The sequence below is a fragment of the Portunus trituberculatus genome, chromosome 50 (genome assembly GCF_017591435.1).
Source record: "Portunus trituberculatus isolate SZX2019 chromosome 50, ASM1759143v1, whole genome shotgun sequence".
Taxonomy (NCBI): domain Eukaryota; kingdom Metazoa; phylum Arthropoda; class Malacostraca; order Decapoda; family Portunidae; genus Portunus; species Portunus trituberculatus.
The window spans coordinates 22873675-22889870 of NC_059304.1; the positions used below are offsets into that span (position 1 = coordinate 22873675).

The 16196-nt window shown below is 40.0% G+C and overlaps 1 protein-coding gene and 1 long non-coding RNA gene across 4 annotated transcripts in view; one reads left to right on the forward strand and one right to left on the reverse strand.

Annotated features, from left to right (window-relative positions):
- The window catches only part of LOC123499617, a 167450-nt gene extending 159641 nt beyond the window's left edge, over positions 1–7809 (forward strand). For all 3 annotated transcript variants that reach the window (XM_045247904.1, XM_045247906.1, XM_045247905.1), the window contains 5 exons: positions 1698–1869; positions 2288–2431; positions 2746–2875; positions 3064–3283; positions 3614–7809. In XM_045247904.1, the coding sequence (XP_045103839.1) occupies positions 1698–1869; positions 2288–2431; positions 2746–2875; positions 3064–3283; positions 3614–3853 (906 nt within the window). In that variant the 3' untranslated portion in view covers positions 3854–7809. The remainder of the gene's footprint in view (positions 1–1697; positions 1870–2287; positions 2432–2745; positions 2876–3063; positions 3284–3613) is intronic.
- LOC123499619 lies at positions 1918–13145 on the reverse strand. The gene is made up of 3 exons (XR_006673049.1): positions 13087–13145; positions 2240–2488; positions 1918–2016 (listed from the first exon to the last, which is right to left on the reverse strand). It is a non-coding gene; the product is annotated as an uncharacterized LOC123499619 (long non-coding RNA).
- Between the last annotated feature and the right edge of the window lie 3051 nt (positions 13146–16196).

Below are 16196 nucleotides of genomic sequence, written 5' to 3' on the forward strand. Positions count from 1 at the left end.
AGCAGGCTGGAAATGTTGATACCCTGTACTACACCAGTAGAGGAGGGTCTTAAATTGTGCTGACAGCGATCGTGAACACAGTATAGTAGTGATGGTGATGATAGTATGTGTGTGTGTGTGTGTGTGTGTGAGAGTGTGTCTTTCACTGTTGGATCTGCTGCAGTCTCTGACGAGACAGCCAGACGTTACCCTACGGAACGAGCTCAGAGCTCATTATTTCCGATCTTCGGATAGGCCTGAGACCAGGCACACACCACACACCGGGACAACAAGGTCACAACTCCTCGATTTACATCCCATACCTACTCACTGCTAGGTGAACAGGGGCTACACGTGAAAGGAGACACACCCAAATATCTCCACCCGGCCGGGAAATCGAACCCCGGTCTTCTGGCTTGTGAAGCCAGCGCTCTAACCACTGAGCTACCGGGCGTGTGTGTGTGTGTGATATTCATCATCACCATCGTCATCATTACCTTCTTCTTCTTCTTTTCCTTCTCCTTCTTCCCCTGTTTCTGCTCCTGCTCCTCCTCCTCCTGAAGCAATATCGACCACCACCTGTTGCGTTGTCTCTCTCTCTCTCTCTCTCTCTCTCTTAATTAAACCATCATTCTTCCTCTTTTTTTTTTAATCTCATGGTCTTTACATTCTTTTCTTTCTTTAAAATACAGTTTATATCTCCTTCCCATTTCTTCTGACATTGAAACTGCAAGGAAAAGTAAAACAAATTGAAGAAAAGTGAAAAGATTAGATGGAGGGAAATTAAAGTAAGATAAACAGAAATAGAAATTGCAAGGAAGAGTTGAGACTATCGCAAAAGATGAGCGGGAGTTCATATTGGTGTGCGTCTTGGTGTGGCTTGAATCACGCTCATTATAATTTCAGGGTCTGGCGGGACGAGGGTGAATGCACACTGTATAGTCTGTACACAGCAGCTCAATGTGGCTGTTTTGTTTCCTAGTTGACATTCCTCTTATTGCCCCTCTGGGTCTGGTGTCACATTTTGAACTCTGTGTGTGTGTGTATGTGTGTGTTGCTGGGGTAGTAGTGATCACTGTGTTGTGCTGTGTTGTGTGATGTGATGGTAGTGGAGGCTGTGGGGATGTAAATTAACCTTTTCACATGCAGTGACCACTTGTCAGGATAGATGGAATTCTAAAAAAAAAATTAATTGGTAAACTGTATAATGTTTGCATCATTCACTGTTAGATACTGCATTCTGTCTCATTTAACACGAGACACATGAATAAATCAGGTCTTCTTTCACGCTTTCTCATCATCTTTTGAAATTCTTGCATTTCTCTTACCAACCTGAGAATGTAGTAACAGTTTGTTTGGGGACCTTTCAGACATCTATGTAGTTTTCATCTGCAAATATCCTGAATCGTAATTATGTACATAATCTATAATGTACATTGATGTACTGACAGTAAATAAGCACAGGGCATAAGTACTTCATAATCTAGAATTACCATATAAGAATGCAAAACTGTCTCCAAATGTCACAAGACTTTATTTTCTTTCCCCACCCAGCCAATTCCTTGTCCCAAGCAATGCACCATCTATTTAATTCATTGGAGATTCCTGTCAAAGAAATCCTCAGCTCAATTATCCCACCAATGCCACACTTTGCATGTGGCTGGGGGGTTTTGAGTTTCAGGTGTCAGGCCCTTCACTCACTGCCTCTCTGCCCACAGGAGAACGTCCTACTAAAGCAGCGAGGGAGTAGCAGCATCCGCATCATTGACTTTGGCTCCTCCTGCTACGTCCACCAGAGAGTCTACACGTACATCCAGAGTCGCTTTTACCGCTCCCCAGAGGTCATCCTGGGCCTCCCCTATGGCCTGCCTATTGACATGTGGAGTTTAGGTGAGTACAGTTTACAGATTGACAGTCAAGGACCTCAAAAGGGGTTGGTTGGTGGTAGATGCACTTTATTGGATCTCATTATCATAACCTGATGTAACATTGTGCTCAAACTTTGGTACAACTTTTCATGGCTGGTTCACTATGCACCTAAAAAAGAAAGATAGACAGTAGCCTGAGTAAATTTAGTCATTGCATTGCTCTCTTATTAATTAATGCATCCATCTTAAATCTGCCTTGAGGTGAATTAGTGATAGAAAAATAATCTGAAATGCCTTAATGCAATAACTATGCAATAACTGTGTACATTGTTCTTGTGACACCTGGTGAGTGCTGCCAATAAGAACATGTTATGAACCACAAAACCACTAACCCAAACCAAGGTATCAGTTCCTAATCCACTTTGCCCTGCCCCAACCAGGCTGCATCTTGGCAGAGCTGTACACCGGCTATCCACTGTTCCCTGGCGAGAATGAAGTTGAGCAACTGGCGTGCATCATGGAGGTGCTGGCGCTGCCCCCCCACCACCTCCTTATCGCTGCATCCAGGCGCAGGCTCTTCTTTGGTGCGTTGGGTGTGGTGAGCAGGAGCTAGGCCTCTCACTCTGTCATCTCAGTGTTTTCTGCCAGCAAACACATATCCTCCAGTTTTAGATGATCCTTATACATTTATCTTAGGGACTAGCATCTCAGTGGTCCTCTATTTCTTTCTTTTTTGTCCAAGCCAATGTTCTATTTACAATACATTATATTAATACCATAAAAGTTATTTTTGTGTGCAGCATGAAAGCATCAACATGCCAGTGAAGGAAAGTATTGATCCTATTTCTTTCACACAAGATTCAGAGATCATGCACTAATCCTCCCTCTCCCTTGCCAGACTCCAAGGGCAACCCCCGTTGTGTCACCAACAGTAAGGGCAAAAAGCGTCGGCCAGGCTCGCGTGACCTCGCCTCCGTCCTAAAGTGTTCAGACTCTCAGTTCGTCCACTTCATTTCCCGCTGCCTTGAGTGAGTTCTGGCCCATAGAGAGAGAGAGAGAGAGAGAGAGAGAGAGAGAACAAGGGACTGATAGAGTCTTGCAAATGCTGAAGTTGTGTGCCTAGTCTTGTTTACTATATCCATCTCTTTTTGGGCAAGACAACTTTGATATGTGTAGGTATGCTCCATGCAGCACTGATCAGTGGACTGTGTTGCAGGTGGGACCCCTCTGTCAGAATGACCCCAGAGGAGGCACTGCAGCACGATTGGCTCCTCTCCTCCCACTCCTCCACTGTCTCCTCCTCACCTCCATCGGGATCTGTGGGCGGTTCGGAAAGGCGGTCGGGTGTGGTGAACGGTGGCCCAGCGGGACATCCCAGGAGACATGGCCCCATCACTCAGGACTCCACCGAGGACGAGAACTACAGTCTCTATAAGGTGTGTAAATGTGCCACGTAAATTTCCTTCTGTGTGCAGGAGACTTCATTTTTCAGTTACTGGCTATTGACTCACTGAAGGGTTCAGTAAGATCTTTTGTCTTAGTAGTGAAGAAGTGTTATTAGGTTTTGTGTTTCCCAACAACAAAATGGCTTGAAGTTCATACCATACCAAATCTTTGTTAGCCTTCAATGATGAATTTCTTCTTTTGTTTGATTTACATAATGAAAGGCATTTGTTAACAAGACATCAGCCCTATGATGTCTAATACATACTCACAAGAGCACATGTCCACACACATGACCTCATCATCAATTAAATGTGTTTCAGGTTTACAAGGGGAAGCGCCACAGAGACATCAATGTGACTGTGGCAGAGAGTGGGGCAAAGCAGGACTGTACTTCCTCCAATGCAAACACCACCACCACTGCCACAACCACCATGGCTACCACCATTTCCACCACCACTACCACCACTACCTCCACCACTGGTGTCAATGGCAATCCAGAGACAACCTCCACCGAAAACTCCCTGGACGACTCAGGCACATTTCTGCCTCCCATCCTCTAAGGACGAGATGAGGGCGAGGCACGGCAATGTACTTCCTCTCCTGGAAGGGACTCGGATGCCCCACGGGGCACCCAGTGGGCCGCTGGATGGGTTGGGCCACACCGCACAGTGTGTGGAGGACCAAACCCACCAAGTTTTCACAGTGGCTGGTACAATGGCTCTAGTGATATCTGACTTGTAACATTATTTTATAGAAAGGTGTAAGCAGAGAAATTAAATATTTTATAAGTGTTAAGTGATCAATGACTATATTAGTAATGTAAATGGTCTTGTCAGGAAAACACACAACCTACTAGTCCTGTGTGGACTTTCTGCAAGAGACTGCCTGTGAACAAAGTGTAACCCAATGTGCCCTATGCTGTGTATAGATCTAGCTGCAGTGTGTTAGGTGTGGCCCCTCCCTCCTTCATCCCTACCTCCAGTACCTTCCCTCACTGCTCAGTCCCACACTCTCTAAGACAAGGGGCCTCTTTCCCTCTCAGACCTTTGTCCCTCAACATTGGTTCCCTTCCTCTTTTCATACACATAACTGTTAACATTATAATGAATTCTCCTTACACTATTACTAGACCCATAAGTTTCTTTCTCATATTCTTATTCATTATAGTTGATTAAGTTTATTCTGTAAAATTCTGAATTCATCTTCAAAACATGTCTTTATTTTTAATTCCCTGTGTAATTTCCATTGGATGAAATATGTAATATTTTTTTTTGTGTATGCAGTCATCTGGGAGACAGAATTGTTGGCTCCTCTGTTTTCTCTTTCCTGAGTGCCACCTACTTTGCATCAGTGAGGCCTATGCAATATGGTATTAGCCCTAGCATTTCCTTTCCTTGTCCCACAATGGCTGGCCTCACTTGTACAGGAGGTAAGGGACCTTCAAGCTTGAGTAAGCAAGGTGGAAATACTAGATGTGAACAAAAAAATGTTGCAGTACAAGTTGCAAAAGTTTCAGTATTGTCATCTTCCCTTGGTTATACAGGCCTTTTGTTTCTTTGTGAAATTACCAATTGTAATTAACTATGATGAAACACGAATAACTTTTTCTCCTGTGAGACTCAGCCTTATCGCAGCTCTGTGATAGCCTTAACATATCTCCTAATAAGCCTTACCAAAGATTCACCAAAGATGTATCTTTTGTACCCTTGTCATGTCTGCCTACATAGGCAACTTTTAGTCTCCAAACCACAATTTCTGCATTAGGGCCACAAATACCGAGCCAATCAGTCACAGGTCTGAGGGTTTGCCTGCAGACACTCTGGTCCTGGGCCACCCAAGGCACCCACATTCCAGCCACTTGCTTGGGCAGTGACTTGGCCAGTGGACTGCAGTCTGGCTGGTGGGGTGCAGATGTTTAATTGCCATTTCTGTTAGAGGTTTCAAATCAGTGAATAGATAATTTGAAACATTAATGGAAAGCAAAATAAATTAATCATTATATTACCACGTAAACAAAGAAGAAAACAGTCGCATATTTTCTCTTAGCCAATTTTACATTCTTAGAAATCGTAAGGAAGAAACGAGCTGGTTGTGCGTCACCACACTTGCCGCGCAGAGGTCAGTGCGGCAAAGGGAAACATGCAGAGACAGTCATCCCGGAGGTGAAATACCGCGTGTCATGTGTACCTCCATGTGCTGAGATGCACATGAAGGCTGTGTGTTCCACAGTCAGCAGGAGATGGTCCAGGTCCCCCCAAGGTGACATGCCACACAAAAGAACTTCCCTTCATTACATTTCCTGCCAATGATTTATTCCATTTCATTCAGAAACAAATCAAAACTTATGTAAGTAAAACTGACTTTGCTTGATTTTTTTTTACCATGTGATGAAGCAATACACCAAGTGACAGCATATGAGTGAGTGACCTACGAGTCACAGGCCGTGCAAGTGTGTGACGGGGAAGGTCATTCAGGCAGGCAAGGTCAATTAGACCATCTCATGTGGAGCATTTACACACTGTCCTATGTTTTTTTTTTTTTTTTTTTCTCCTCAAGGAGTGTAAATTGAGTAAATCTGAAGGTGTGGCAAGAGCAGCACAGGCAATGTGAGCGGAAAGCAGGGCAAGGCAGGCAGTGTTAGTGCCGGGATCCAATGCTGTCACTGAGTTAGGATGTGCTCAAGGGTATTTTCTGAAATTTACCTGCAGTGGAAATATTTTAGATGTAATAATAGATTTAGTCACATCACTAACGTCATATTGTCGTCTGAGATAAGACTGGCAATCACTGATTTTATTTATCATATTTCATAGTCTATTTTAGCTACAGATGTGTACAGACCATTCTGTACTTATCACTTCAGTGTTGGGGCGAACCAAGAAAATTAATCATTTTAACAAGTTTAGCTTTTTTATAGTTTCATGGATATCTAGTAATTGTAATTTTTTATTAATATTATTATTATTATTATTATTATTATTATTATTATTATTATTATTATTAATATTATTATTATCATTATATTAGTATTATCACTATGACCACCATTACTGTAATAGACATTATCATTGTTATTATTGGCATGATTGTTGCTATCACTACTACTCAAGCTGATGAGGCTCAGCAACTGGTGCTCACACTACTGAACAATCTTCCACTAAAAAAAGAATAATTTTTGATTTGCTGATATGTATCTTTGATGTTCTTTTATTATTGTTGATGATTTTTAATTGTTTGCTTTTATGTTAATTCACAACAAGGGTTTTTTAATTCATGCATAATCTAGTGTCAGCAAACAAGCAGTTCTTTGGGATAGATTCACACAGATAATTGTGTTCACAAGCAATCCATGCAGCTCTCTTGAATTAAACATAAAGGAACACACACACACACACACACACACACACACACACACACACACACACACACACACACACACACACACACACAAACATTTTACTGCTGGTATTTAACAATGAGGAGAAAGCCTGTTAGAAGTGATGTTCTGTGTGGTGTTTTCTGCATGGACTGGCTGCCATGTGTTTATTGAAGGGCAGGAGGCAGCAGACAGTAGTCTGTTGAGATGGTCACCTCACTGTGGTGGCAGTGCACAAGGCAGTGACAGGGAGATAGTGTTCATTGTTTCTGGAAAGGTCTGATAAGTTACAGATAAGGTGAATCCTTTCCAGCCACTCATGAAAGGACAGTGTACAAGCTGAAATACAAAGACATTTTTCTTTTGTAGTGACACATACAGTCTCTTGGAAATTGAGCTTGGAAGTGTACATACATGAGTGGCAAGTAGAAAGTGTCAAGATACATATGCTGCTTGAAGGAGAGAGAGAGATGTGCTGCTAGGATCCCATTTAAGTGACTCAGGATTCTTGTAGTGGTTTCCACAGTGCCGGCAGCCGTGTGTTAGGCTAGCCAGCATGTCCCGATGTGTAATTCGGTGTATTCTAATTGAGCCTTTATACGTCTGAGATTAAAGGCAAACAGTTTCTTTTCTAGTTTTCATCAGAGGCATATTTATTTCCTTTGCTGATCTTCAGTATTTTGTTCTTTAATGTATGAATATATATATATATATATATATATATATATATATATATATATATATATATATATATATATATATATATATATATATATATATATATGCAAAAAAAAATCACCGCTCTCAGTTTCTTATCTGCTCTTTCTTGTAGTTCTCAAAACCAGATGACTCTTGAATTTCAATGAATTAATGATTTTCAAAAGGAGAAGTGAGGCCCAAGTTCCCTGTTCCATGTACACGAGTGGTTTGTATTGAGGTGGAAGACCAGCTGATTGTGTGTGACATCCTGCAGAGGTAGGAATTGAGCCTTGGCCAGATCCAGTCACCAATCATTTTCTTACGTCGTGTTGTCTGTTCCACATTTCTGTACCAAGACCCTTGGCCTCTGTGTTGTATTGTATCACATCTTACTGTATATTTATTAAATTCGCCCTGACTCATAAGTAAATAACTTAAATATGTGTTATTTTATTGCTCGTTTCTCCTATGCTAGAGGGTAAGCTGGCCAAATGCTTTAATTGTGGTCATGTTGGGAGAGTATTGCAACTTTATTCCTTGCACATTGCCAAGTATGGTAAGGAGTGAAGCAAGAAGACTAGAAACTCTATTTCCTTAATTTTTGTGTATATACACATGTATTTGAGTATAGAGTACCTCCTTTTTATGTGGGACCTCAGCCTGATATGTACTGATAGATTCATTCATGCTCCTGCAAACAGTAGGATGGTGCAACTCTATTTACCACTATTGACAACTGATTATTGAACCTGTCGTGAGTTGTCAGGAAATGGGGCATGGTAGGAACTGGCAGGTGACTTTTCCCATAACTAGCTATTGGCATACCCGACGGGGTGTGGGGGGAGGCAACAGAGCGATCTGCCATGGGTGGCACTTTAGAGTGACACTTTTTGGTCCTCACAGTTGTCACTTTTACATTAGATATAAAGCCTGTGTGTTTGCTATTGGCCCATATTCTTGATACACAGACTGATATATATATATATATATATATATATATATATATATATATATATATATATATATATATATATATATATATATATATATATATATATATATATATATATATATATATATATATATATATATATATATATATATATATATATATATATATATATATATATATATATATATATATATATATATATATATATATATATATATATATATATATATATATATATATATATATATATATATATATATATATATATATATATATATATAAATAAACTTTAACAGGTTAATTTATGCCTTTTAACATTGTATTACTTTTAAGAAGGACAGAAAAATACTAGCTATGCCATTATAGTAACTTTAAAGTTTGATTCAAGTAGATACTTCTGCAGGGAAGTATTTTGTAGCTCATTCCCATTCAATGTGGCCCATACAAACCATGGTAAAGTCACTGGGTCACTTTCTTAAGACAAGGCCCACAGGCTCCATACATGTTGTAAATGTAAAGGACAGCTTAATGGGTAGCCCCTGTTCACTTAGCGTTAAATAGGTACGGGATATAACTCGAGGGGTTGTGGCACCGCTTTCCTGGTGTGTGTAGTGTGGCAATCCTACCCGAAAATCGATCTATGAGCTATGAGCTCGCTTCGCAATGGGGAAGACTGGCTGGATGACCAGCAGACGACCGTGGTGGTGAATTACACACACACACACACACACACCTAGACATACAAACATTAGTACGTACATTATACTTAACCAATAGCTATACCTAGACACAGACACTAAAAAAGAAAAAAAAAAAATGTGCATATTCACAGATGCACACATATATTAAAAAGAAGTACAAGCATGGAGAGTCCAAGATAAGAAAGATAAGGCTGATTTTCAGGAGGTGATTCGAGAACAACTAAAAGAAAAAGAAGAAAATATGACAAACAAAATGATAGGAGTCCTCTAGACAAGAGAAAATCTAGTTAGAGAAATTGCAGAAAAAAAGAAGAGTGTAGTCGTATTTGGAATAAAAGAAAAAATATAAAATATAGACCAAAAGAGAAAAGAAGAAATGAAATCAGTCAAAGACCTCCTGAAGAATCTAAACGACGAAGATAGGCAGAACTTGGAAGAGGAAGTAGAAGAAATAAACAGAATGGGACCATATCAAGAAGGAAAACGAGACCAATTAAAATACTACTAAAATCACAAGCAGCAACAGAAGAAATATTATATAGAACAACAAAACTTAGAGAAACAGAAGGCTGCAAGGATATCTATATAAAGAAAAATAGAAATGAGGAAGAAAGGAAGAGATACAATGAACTGGCAGCAGCAGTAAGGGAAAAGAATAATGAAAGGTCAGAAGAGGAAAAGAAGGCATTTTTTGGAGAATTCTAGGAGACAGGATAAGGAAATGGTATATAAACGAGAAGGAAGAGAAAAAAGTGGAACAAGTTTAACTAAAAATGATAAAGGCAAAAGACTAAAAATGATGTATACGAACATAGACGGGGTTTTATCAAGTAAATTAGAATTAAGAGATTACATAAAGAAAGAAAATCCAGATATTGTATGCCTGGCTGAAACAAAACTAAATGAGGCAATCAAAATAGACTTGGATAATAGGTATAATGTATGGAGAAGAGACAGAGTGGGTAAAGGAGGAGGAGGAGTCATGATAATGTTAAGGAAGGAGATAGTGATAAACCAAGTGGAATGTGGGGAAGGAAAAGCAGAAGTATTGTATGTTAAGATGCATATTAATAAAAAAGAGTTAACAATCATTGTAACATATGTGCCACCAAAAACAAATTCATGGACCAATCAAGAATATAAAGACATGATAGATGACACAATAAGGAGTCTAACGAGAATTGTTAAAGAAAGGAGAAAAGTTATATTAGTAGGAGATTTCAACTGTAAAGAAGTGGACTGGGAAAATTATGAAAGTGGTATGGGGGAAGAAGCCTGGGGGAAAAATTCTTGAACCTAATGATAGACAATATGATGGACCAGAGAGTAAAGGAATGCACAAGATTCAGAGGAAACGACGAGCCGGCGAGATTGGACCTAGTTTTTACAAGGGGTATACAAATGAATGATGATATAAGATATAAGTGCCCATTGGGAAAGAGTGACCATGTAATATTAGAAATAGATATAGAAGAGGGAAAGGAAGATAGAGACGATTCATACAAAGGAGACCGATTAAATTACAGAAAGGCTGATATTGAGAATCTCAAGAACTATTTTAAAACGTAAACTGGGAGGAGATGGAAAACTCAGAGACAATGCAAGAAAATATAACTTATTTTTGGAAATATACAAAACAGGAGTCAGGAATATGTCCCAAAATATAGACCTAAAGAAGAAGGAAAGAAAGATTGGTTTAATGCAAGGTGTGCTAGGGCAAAGGAGAAAAGAGATGGAGCATGGAAAAGGTGGAGGAGAAATAGAAATCCAGCAAATAAGGAAAACTTCAAGGCAGCGAGAAATGAATATGTTAAGGTGAGGAAGGAAGAGGAAAAGAACTTGAAAAGGACATTGTCGAAAAATGTAAGGAGCAACCAAAATTGTTCTATAGATTCATAAATGGAAAAATTAGGCAAAAAGAAACAATAGAAAGGTTAAAAGGAGAGAACGGGATGGTGGAAGACCCAAAAGTATGGCAGAACTATTAAATAATAAATTCCAGGAGGTCTTTACTAAGGAATCCAAATTTGAGAGGCCACAGGGTAATAGAGAGACAATCTATATGAAAGAGATTAAAGTAACCAAGCTTGAAATAAAAGAGTTAATGAAGGAACTGGATGAAGAGAAGGCAATGGGACCAGATGAAGTCTCAGGCAGAATACTGAAAGAATGTAGGGAAGAACTAGCAAGTCCTATATACAACATCATAAAATGCTCAATAGAAAATGGAACAGTACCAGTAGAATGGAAAAGAGCTGAGGTGGTTCCCATATATAAGAGCAGAAGGAAGGAAGAACCTTTAAATTACAGACCGGTATCACTAACTAGTGTAATATGCAAGATGTGTGAAAGAATAATAAAGAAACAATGGATCGAGTTCCTTGAAGACAACAAATTAATATCAAATAGCCAATTTGGTTTTAGAAAAGACGGTCTTGTGTAACTAATTTATTGAGTTTCTATTCTAGAATAGTTGATAGAGTACAAGAGAGAGAGGATGGGTTGACTGTATTTATTTGGATTTAAAAAAGGCGTTTGACAAAGTGCCACATGCAAGATTACTATGGAAGTTAGAGGAGAAGGGTGGCTTAAAAGGAAGCACATTGAGATGGATAGAAAATTATTTGAGGGGGAGAGAAATAAGGACGGTAGTTAAAGATATGAAGTCCAAGTGGAGAGCAGTAGAAAGCGGAGTGCCACAGGGTCAGTATTGGCACCAATACTTTTCCTCATTTATATTAACGACATGCCAGAAGGAGTGAACAGCTACATAAATTTGTTTGCAGATGATACGAAACTGTGCAGAGTTATAAAGCAAAAGAGGATTGTGAAATACTGCAAGAAGACCTAAATAAGATCTGGGAATGGAGTAAAAAGTGGGAAATGGAATTCAATGTGAACAAAAGCCATGTCATGGAAATGGGAAAGAGTGAAAGACGACCTGTGGGAATCTATAAGATGGGAGATGGAGTAGAACTGGAGAAAGTTAAAAAGGAAAAGGACTTAGGAGTGACGATGGAAGAAAACAATCAACCAGTAAGCCATATTGATAGAATTTTTAGAGAAACATATAATTTGCTAAGGAATATTGGAATAGCATTTCACTACATGGACAAAGAAATGATGAAGAAATTGATAAGTACTATAATAAGACCCAGATTGGAATATGCAGGAGTAGTGTGGACCCCTCATAAAAAGAAACACATAAGGAAATTGGAGAGACTACAAAAAACGGCTACAAGAATGATTCCAGAATTTGAAGGGATGACATATGAGGAGAGACTAAAGGCTATGGATCTACCAACCCTGGAACAAAGAAGGGAGAGAGGAGACCTGATACAAGTTTATAAATTGATCAACGGAATGGACTAAGTGGATAATGAGAAACTGATCCTGAGAGAAGAATATGACATCCGGAGCACAAGATCGCATAGTAAAAAGCTGAGAAAAGGAAGATGTCTGAGAGATTTTTAAAAAATATAGTTTCCCGCAAAGATGTATTGAGACGTGAAACAGTTTAAATGAAGAAGTAGTGTCTGCAACGAGTGTGCATACTTTTACAAAGTAAGATTGGATAAGTATCGATCTGGAGACGGGGCCACACGAACATAAAGCCCAGGCCCTATAAAACTACAACTAGGTAAATACAACTAGGTAAACACACACACACACACACACACGGCGCCGCGAGGCAAATGGGCAAAAGCCTCTTAATGTGTAGCCCCTGTTCACCTACCAGTAAATAGGTACGGGATGTAACTCGAGGGGTTGTTGAAGTATCGACTGAGCCCTTCTAGTCGAAACACGTCACACATAGCGACTGGAAAGTATCGACTAGTTCGCGCCTTGGCACAAATTGTCATTCGACAAAATAGCTGCCACTCTCCAAGAACTATTTCCCTCAATGCAGGGTGTTATTGGAGGTGAGGATTGAAGACTTGTCGGAATTTAATTTGATCGCAGTTGTGCATAGCCTTCTTAAGATTAGTGTATGGCAGACACTCCTTTCTTTCCTTCTACTTAGCCAGGGACGTATCCACAGTTTTTTTTTTTTTTTCTGCTTACTTCCGGTACGCCAAAAGATCTGCGACCACCGCTTCAGCATCGTCACTGGAGGAAGATACCTTGGCGGGTAGCTGTTTTGTTTACATTCACTTCCCGCCAAGGTGCCAACTAGTCGATACTTTCTAGTCGCCATGTATGACGTTTCCTGACTAGAAAGGCTCAGTCGATATTCCTAGCGACTTGCAATCTCAGTTGCAAATTGTTATATGTGAACCCACCATAAGTTTAGTTTCTTGCTCCATCATTCCTAAGACTCATAATTTTACAAGGAAGAGTGAGTAATGATTAGATGTTCAATTATTGGGTCTGAACATCAATGAGAGTATAGATAAACTATAAAATTGTGTTTAAAGGCGGGTTCACACATGTCAATATGTAGTACCGGGGACATTAGTATTAAGCTAGTAATTATTAAGATTATAAATGGAACTAATTAAGACGCACGTGCGATATCATATCACAAACATACAGACATACAGACTCAGACCATATTGATACTATCTAAGAGGGAGACGATAGTCAAATTGTGAATTAAAAGCACTAGATTCAATCACTATGTAATCAGAAGTTTAACGCGAGGTTTTCACTCCAGTCGGTTGAGGGAGAACTGAACTGTTTGGAAAAATGTCCTTCATTAATGTAACGCCAGTTGTAATGTCAACCAAATATTTTCTTTTATTACATCCACGCCAGTCCTATTATGACGACTGCCAATAATTTTAGGAGGGGGAGGATACGAGGGCACCCAAGGAGTAAGGTTGTGGGAAAGTACTGGCGGTCCCCTCATGCAGTTTAGCTTTGCCCTTCACCCTGAACAGACAGTTGTTTTACTTCTGTAAAATTGACGTAACTTTATATAAAACATAGTGCTTATACATATATATCATCAAATTGCTTACTGAGTCTAGCTTTGCTCTTCACCCCGAAATTTAACAGATAGCGACCGCGGTCCCTCTCTCTCCTTGTGCTCGTGAAATCCACACGTGTGTGTTTTTTGGGGATAGGATATTCTTTTGTGAAAATGGAGAAATGTGTTGATATTTTGTTGGCAGTGGTGTTGGGAAAAGTGAAAGGGGGGACTGTCACAAACCACGGTACGTCCTCCCCACTCCCCCTTCGGAAACGGTGTAACAAGGCCCCAAATGACAAAGTAAAATGAGTTTGCCTGAGGTACGTTCTTCCCATAAAAATTATTTATTCAGTCCCATAGACCAATTAGTGAATGTTCTTGAGAAAATAAATGCAAGTGGCGCGTGTTGACGCCAGAGCCGCGCGGGTGAAAAGTTAAAAGTACATTAATTTTGTGTGAAGTAGTGGGTTACACTGTAATTTTTTCTTGTATTTACTTTGTGGTGAGTGATATATCCTTTTCCGGTGAGCTGGGCTGTAAGTCGAAAACGACGTGATTGCGGGGAGAAAGTTCTCTTGATATTATTCAATCAGTTTATTTGTTTATTTATGTTTATTTATTTGTTTTCCAATTAAATTTCTTGAAAAGTTTTGTGAATTTGTATTTTTGTGTTAACCCATTTAAAATTATATCTTGATCTTGATCTTGATGGTACAGGTGACGCAGAATTTCTTCTGGGTCAGGCCTTTGTATCGGCAGCTCCTGTAGGGAACATAAAGAACACCAGACAACAAAGAGGGCAATCACCATCTTTCACACCACTAGTTCCTGCATCTGGCACGCCACATTCTCTCCAGGAACTCTTTCACAGCCTCAATCATCCTTTCATTCGTCTCCCCACACAGTCCCAGCAGCAACACCATCCATTCCCTTCCTGTCATCTCCACTCTGTCATGCCCCAGCTCCCTCAGCACCACTTGCATCATCTCATACCTGTCTCTGGCATACTTCACACACTCCAGCACCACATGTTCCACTGTCTCATCCTCTCCCAAGTCACACATCTGGCAGCTCGGAAGAGAAGATCACCACCCAGGCTTCCCTCATACCACTTTTCATACATTGGGGCCTCTTTCTCTCTATACCATACCAAGGTACTCTTTTGCTCCATCCTATTTCTCCAGTCATCCAGTCCCACACCTTTCACTACTCTGTCTATCTCACTCTTCCACTTCCTTACATCCCATTCTCTACCTTCTCCATTTCTAACAATCATACTCCAGTCTCTCCCTAAATGTCTTCCTTCTACCTGTTGAAAAACCCAACTACTTACTAACCCATTCTTTGCTACCAGCCTGACACACCTCTTCCCCCACTTGCTACTCCTGACATTCCACAGAAACACTTTTCTCACTATCCTTGCATCATTCATTCGTTCTAACCTAGCCTTATACCTTAGGGTCGCTTTCACATATCTCTCTATAAAAGTGCTCCAACCCATATCACCCCTAAGGGCCTCTACTGCTGCATATCTAGGTGCATTAAGTGCCATTCTTGCAACTCTATTCTGCCCTATTTCTAACTTATCTAGTTCACTCTCATTCCAAGCAATCACATCCATACCATACATGATGCTCGGAACAGCCACGCTCTTCCAAACTTCTCGCAGCACGTCATATTAAATTTTACTCGCCCTCATCCTTGCTGCACTTCCTAGACGACCTACCCACTGAATTGCCATACTTATCTTCTCATTCTTAATCTTTACACAGCCATCCGGACTCATCCACATCCCCAGATACTTATATTCATCTGTCTGCTGCACCTCATTCACTCCTAATCTCCACATCCTCTGACCTATTCACAACCATTACCTTACTCTTTTCACTACTAAATCTCACTCCAAAATCTCTTCCATATCCATCTACTACATCAAGCATACTCTGTAGCTCTTCTGCCGACTCACTCATGACTACAACATCATCTGCATACAAGAGCACACCTATCTTATCATTTCCCACATTTACACCTGCATTCATTCTCCTCATTCTAGCAGCCAATTCTTCTGTATATAAGCTAAAGAGGGTTGGTGATAATATGCAACCCTGCCTAACTCCTCTTTCACTCTTCACCCAGTCTGTCTCTATATCCCCTAGTTTATACTTAGCTCTTGTATCCACATACATACTTCTCACTATGTTAACTATCTTTGCACTTAACCCAATCTTTTCTAACACCCTACCTAGCATTGCTCTGTTTA